Genomic DNA, 6,712 nt, shown 5'->3' on the forward strand with positions numbered 1-6,712 from the left:
ACTGGCTCCTTAAAAGGAGATGAAGTGGGACTGACCCGCCTGCTATGTAAACAAGGAATATTTGGCGTAGCGACAATGGTGATAAAATAATAGTGGTATGTCAATATTTGTTCACCCCAGTATATGGTGTACATTAAAACGTGTCTAGTCTCCCTTCAGGGATAAACAAGATAACTAACCATGAATGGCGCGTAATACAAATAATTAATATTCTATACTAGATGTACACGTGATGGGCTGTATGTACAAACAACACACATTTATAAACCATGTGAATGGTAACAAAGCATATCAAGGAAAACAGTACGTAATAAGAAGTTGGATATTTGTTGGTCTTCCCGTTGTTATAAACCTAGTTAATTACATTAACCAACATTTATAATAACTTAACGACAAGGTGAGCATAACAATGACAAGTTTATTAACATACAATCTTTAAACCATAGACACAACGTATACACAAAATTTGGCGTTAGGGGATTCTCATGCTTATACTTCTGAATACCTGCTAATACTTGTTGGTATAAACCTGAACTGCTGTGGTTGAGCATCAACCTATAATTGGTACACGTTACCCCAGCATTGGGTGCGAGCTTGATACTAACCCCAGCATGGGGTGCTGGAACACCTTACCCAAGCATTGGGTGCGAACTCCTAATTTTTAGCATGGTTGAGCATCAACCTAGATCCGAAGCTTAGACTGAGCATCAGTCCTCGATAATTCCAGCCTGATGTTATATTGCACATACTACTATCCATACCTGAGTTTGAAACATACTTTGACTGAGCATCAGTCTTACTAACCCCAGCATGGGGTGCTGTCAGTTCATTATAGCTGCCATTTAGCTGGTCGACACCCTGAATGATGGGGGGTGAAAAATATCCCCTTGATCTTTATGATATTTGACTGCCACAATGATCGGGAATAACCTTGTTATAACTGAGAATACCCCCAACATGATGTACACTATAAACAGAAAGGAACCACCTGTGCCTCCCGTGATGGCAAAGTACAAGATGCATAAAAATGGGAAGACCAACAACTGACTAGACACTAGGTAAACCACACATAGCATAATGCGCTTTTCCAATGGCACTGTCGGAAGTACGGATGTATCTTAGGTAAGAGTCTGAGGACCACCGCCCCAACGTTTTGATGAGGTGATCTGGGACATTTGCTGCTGCTGCGGAGGTGGCCGCCCCAATGCGGAAGGAATGACCATTGAACTGTCGGTCATTCCAGCCTGCTGCGGTAAGTACTGATTTAAGGCTGCTAACAAATACTGTTCTGGTAAAAGCAGTACCATCGCTCATGACGAAGAGCGGATCTTTGCTGTGGCACCCGCTTTCCTCCTTTGTTTAACATGCCGACTCATGGCACGCACTGGGCAACACACGCGGTGGAACTGCATGGACTGTAAGGGTCACACCCTCCGAATATGTCAGTTTTGAAGCCTTTAGTTTTAGGTGGAATTTAGAATTCTCACTGGCAAACACAACATCTTCCATCGACAGGTTTTGGCTTGGGTTGAAATGGTGGTAGGTCAACTCTCCACATCGTAGAAAACCGAAAAAGGCTGTACAGAAAGCAGCTGCCAGCATGATGTCTAAATATGCTGAGAACAGACCGCCATTCAACGTCCTCACTATGTGTTTCAGAATCACGATTGTCACTGGGAGACGTGGTGCTGCTCTGACACCTGCCAGTTTCTTCAATGATCTCATTATTGTCTGTAAACGCAACAAGGTGTTGTTGCACCATGGATTGTTAACTCCATGACTTAAGATATGCAAATCTGACGCCACTTAGGTACTCTCTTGTCGTAGAGTGAGTCACTTTCAGCTTGTAATGGCAATGTGACACAAAGTTTAGCAACACTTGTTCATTGATACAGGGTAATGCTTGAGGATACCACGTAACACCTGACATACTCATAAACATCAGAAACGCTCTCAGGCCTGAGTTATAAACGGTTCTTGTGTGCGGAGAGAGGGCTTGCTCCCAGAGGTGATCTAGCCCTGGGTCGGCGGCATAGTCAATTTGTCCATAGGCAGGCAAGGTGTCGGGCATGGTTGCGCTTCGGGGGCTAGCTGCTGGAACTTCTCTATCTGTAATCGAGATAGTGCATCAGCTATAAGATTGTCACGACCTGGTAGGTGTACTGCATTGAAGACAAAGTTATAAGTAGCTGCATTCAACACTAACTTCCTTACAAACAGCATAATCACTGGGACTTTTGATCTGCCCTTGTTCAAAATTGTAACAGTGGCCAAATTGTCACACACAAAACAAATGCTCCTTGAAGTCCACAGGTGACCCCATAAAGATGATGCCATTATGATGGGGTACAGTTCTAATAATGCTATAGACATGTCATCTCCTGCAATGTCAAACAATTGAGTTGGCCACTTGTTAGCACACCACTGTCCTTGGAAGTAGGCCGAACCCGACCGGGAAGGCTGCATCGGTAAACAGTTCAAAATCAGGAGCAGCTATTCTTTCATTAAGGAAGAACGATTTTCCGCTCCACTGGCTGAGAAAAGTTCTCCACATGTTTAAGTCGATACACGACATTCTCTGTTCAGACCCACATGGTGATACAGCTCTGGCACTGAATGAGCTAACTTCAGCAGATAGCTGATAAAGGAACGCCCTGGGCGTATAATTTGCATGGCGAAGTTCAAGTGGCCGAGCACGCTAAGTAGCTTCCTTTTGGTGACCTTCTTCTTACTGACGACAGAGTCCATCATCTCTATTATTCTCTTCACTTTGACTTGTGGGAGACGGGCTTCCATATTCTTAGAGTCCAGAGTAATGCCTAGGTATTCTAGGCATTGTGTTGGTCCCGCTGTCTTGTGCATGGACAGAGGAATATTTAATTCTGAAAATAGGCCAATCATTTTTTGCATTGTGGATTTACCATTACTAATTGAATTGTCCATAGTTAAGAAGTCATCTAACAGATGCAGAATATGAGTTACATCACACACATGTTCCGTGATCCAGCATATTGCCTCCACAATTGGTCAAATATTTTGGGGCTGGATCTGGAACCAAAGACTAGTCTTGTATAATAATAATAATGTCCTTTCCACTGAATTCCATGAAGGTGCCACATTGATGGATGAATAGGAATTAATTTGAAGGCGCCAGCAATGTCAAATTTGTACATGTAGGCTGTTGGCCCAATCTCCTTGATGATGTTGATGGCATCATCCACTTTCACATAACGTAAGGGAATGCTCTTCCTTGCTGATTAATGAGTTAAGGCTGGGATGCAACCCATCATTGTGGGGTGATGAAAGGTCGACGATCAGTCTTTTCTTGCCAGAATATTTGCCTTCCACAATGCCGCATTGGATTGATCCTATGGGAGAGAAATGGTGGCTGTAGAAATGGTCCAATCAAAAACCTTTTCCTAGTTCTTTCTGCAGGAGAGTAGAGGTATCTTCAGGATTACAACTAGCCGATAATAGGTTTCGACAAATCTTGGTGTGAATAGGTGGGGCCACAATTCCAGTCATAAAGCCATAAGTCAAGCCATGAACAAGATTATTGACGAACTGAACTCGACCACAGTCAATAAGTTTATCCGCTAACACTTGACATTGATGGGGATGGGGTGCACCTGTAGTCACTTGTCGCGGTTTCCTCTCCTGTCTCTTTGTCTATGTTCTGGGGAACTTGCCTTCTTGTCCGACTCTCTGTTCTGGTAACACTTGAACTGGGCATGTGATTTATGACGCGGAGGCAGATGTGTCTAAATTTGCAACTGACATGTACACATCGATCTGTGTTGTAGTTATTGCATATTGGTACTCCTTGATATATGATGATGGGTCGTCCATATCGGTCTGCAGAACGCCGCTCCATTGCAGATGTCTTCTCTTGTAGATCAGGGTATTTCTGTTGGCCTGTGCTGGTGGCCCATCTGTTCGCTTGGTTGGGAGGATTGGTGATCACCATAGAACAGAATTCTGTCATGTGGCCAATATCTTGACAGAGCTGACATGCCTTGACTCGCTGACCTGTGAAAATCACTCTGTACAGGTCATCATCTATCTTACTCCAGTCCACTTTCCAGTTTTGTTGTTCGAGCAGGGCAGCAGCTTTTGCGGAGAACTTCCGGTGATATTGGTAAAAAAGTTGATTTTCGTACTGGGCATGCATCTCCAGGATATTACGTTCATACCTGTCCAGCTCCTTGTCCCTCTGTGGCCACCTGATACACATGATGTTTTTATATCTGCCAAATGCAGTGACGAACATGCTGATGGTAAGAGGCATAGTCATCCTGGCATCAACCTGGGGTTTAAGTAGCATTGGTGTGTCATTAAAGGCAAATGAGCGGGCTGTAGTGGACATCTCATCTGGGATCATAAGGAGAGCTAGATTTACATCCTTACCCTCCCAGATCTGTTTCCTCAGCTGGCGACACTATCTCGACCTCCGCATGCCAAGCAGGTTGTGGTTGTTCACTTGTGTTGGCAAGCTTCCTCTTGTAGACATGGGGTCATCAGGAGCAAATCTTGCAGAGAATAAAGTGGTTCCTGACTGGGCCCGGGTATTCCGTGCAACATGGTCTTGATATAACCTGTGGTCACTTTCTTGCTGTGGTTGTTGTATGGCTTGCGACTGGTTGGAATTCCTATTATCCACTTTGTCAGTTAGACGGGCTACCTGTTGTTGCAATTGCTGAACAGTGGTCAGTAATGTCGCCATATTGTCGTTTCCGCGTGGTTCTGGTTCCATAATGCCTTGACTCGCTGACCTGTCTGACCTCGCGACTGTGATTGGCCACGTTAATAGAGTACAGCTCTTGATACTGCTTCCGAGAAAGACCTTGCGGGCGTCGTATTCCCAACATCTGCTCGATATAGTTCGTAATCCTCTCAATGGACCAATTCCTTGGGAGAGTTGAGTACGGTCGATTGTTCACGGTGATATCGGCGTAACGACGTCTGGAACTACTCGCCTCTGGCTCTTCGGCTTCGGGTTCCATGGTTGTCTTGCTCTCCAACGCCTTCGGTCGTGTCACGATTGTTTGCTGTTGGAACAGGACGTGTGATCGTGGTCAACGCCAGATTTCCTTCGCCTTGCTGGAGGCATGACGGATCAATCGACACGCTAAAAGTCTAATCACCTCGATAATAAAACTTTTCGCCACAGAACTTTTCAACTTTCCACTCACAGCATAAACAATACCAGCATGGCTTAACTATCGCTAGTAACTGCGCATGACTGGAAGTAGAATTTCAGACAACCGCGCATGAGCCGAAATAACCTGTGCATTAAATAAAATAGACTGGCTCCTTAAAAGGAGATGAAGTGGGACTGACCCGCCTGCTATGTAAACAAGGAATATTTGGCGTAGCGACAATGGTGATAAAATAATAGTGGTATGTCAATATTTGTTCACCCCAGTATATGGTGTACATTAAAACGTGTCTAGTCGCCCTTCAGGGATAAACAAGATAACTAACCATGAATGGCGCGTAATACAAATAATTAATATTCTATACTAGATGTACACGTGATGGGCTGTATGTACAAACAACACACATTTATAAACCATGTGAATGGTAACAAAGCATATCAAGGAAAACAGTACGTAATAAGAAGTTGGATATTTGTTGGTCTTCCCGTTGTTATAAACCTAGTTAATTACATTAACCAACAATAGCGATTGGCTAGAACAACTGAATCAACAATTTCAATTTTCTGATGTTATCTTTATTGATGCAAAATGAATATGATGACTATCAACACGTTGTTCAGTCGTATTTTACGCAGAAGATCATTCTCAGGTATAAAAGGGAAAAGTTCTCTAAACTGGCATGCCCTCTATACCGGAATTTCTTGCCGGTCCCAACAAATGCCGGTTTAGAGGGCTTCCACTGTATATTGTTTCTATCAAAATTCTAAATATTCAGAAACTAAGTGTCAGTCTATGCAGTTCTCATGCATTTACATGTGTTGGTGATACAGCAGGGACTCCTTGCAGCATTTGATGGTGATTCACAAATACATGCTCATTTTTATCCCCCGCGACGCATTTTGCAGGGGGTATTAAAATGGACTCCGTCCGTGCATCCGTTGGTCCGTCTGTAATCATTTTGTTTCCAGAGCATAATTTAAAAAAATGTACAATATTTTTCCACAAAAATTGGTAGAGGTATCAAACAGAACCTAAAGTGGTGCCTTTGGCTATTTACAGGTTTTTGTCATTTATATTTTGTGTGGTTTCCATGGAAACGTTTTGGACTTAGTTTCAAAAGGGAGGGATTGGCTTCGTTTCCAGAGCACATCTCAAAAACTGTTCAATATATTTCTGCAAATTTGGCAGATATATGAGGCAGATCCCAAAGTGCTACCTTTTGTTATTTGCAAATTTTTGGCATTTGTATTTTTCCCGGTTTCCATGGAAACAATTCGGACTTAGTCTCAAAAGGGAGAGGTGGGCTTTGTTTCCAGAAAACCGTTCAATATCTTTCTACAAAAATTGGCAGATATATCAGACTTACAATTTGACTGGAGCACCTCCACGATCGCTTCAGGATGGCAACTGCAACAGCGGCAGCAGCAGCGAACACAATTGGCAGACATGGGAGATGAATCCACCCTATTACACTCAGAATGCGCATGAGACACAAAGGCTTACGATCCTGGTGCCCCTATTGTGGTACCATATTGCAGCCCTGACACCGTCAG

General features: G+C 43.5%; 1 protein-coding gene across 1 annotated transcript; it reads right to left on the minus strand.

The window, feature by feature from the left end:
- Window positions 1–504: 504 nt before the first annotated feature.
- LOC124266160 lies at window positions 505–2,556 on the minus strand. Its single transcript, XM_046700963.1, is given in 3 exon segments — window positions 505–1,328; window positions 1,431–1,791; window positions 1,793–2,556. Coding segments are annotated over 3 exon segments (921 nt in total). The 5' UTR covers window positions 2,072–2,556; the 3' UTR covers window positions 505–1,047.
- Between the last annotated feature and the right edge of the window lie 4,156 nt (window positions 2,557–6,712).

The sequence above is a fragment of the Haliotis rubra genome, unplaced genomic scaffold, assembly GCF_003918875.1.
Source record: "Haliotis rubra isolate DU_JTF1 unplaced genomic scaffold, ASM391887v1 Scf1233, whole genome shotgun sequence".
Taxonomy (NCBI): Eukaryota; Metazoa; Mollusca; class Gastropoda; order Lepetellida; family Haliotidae; genus Haliotis; species Haliotis rubra.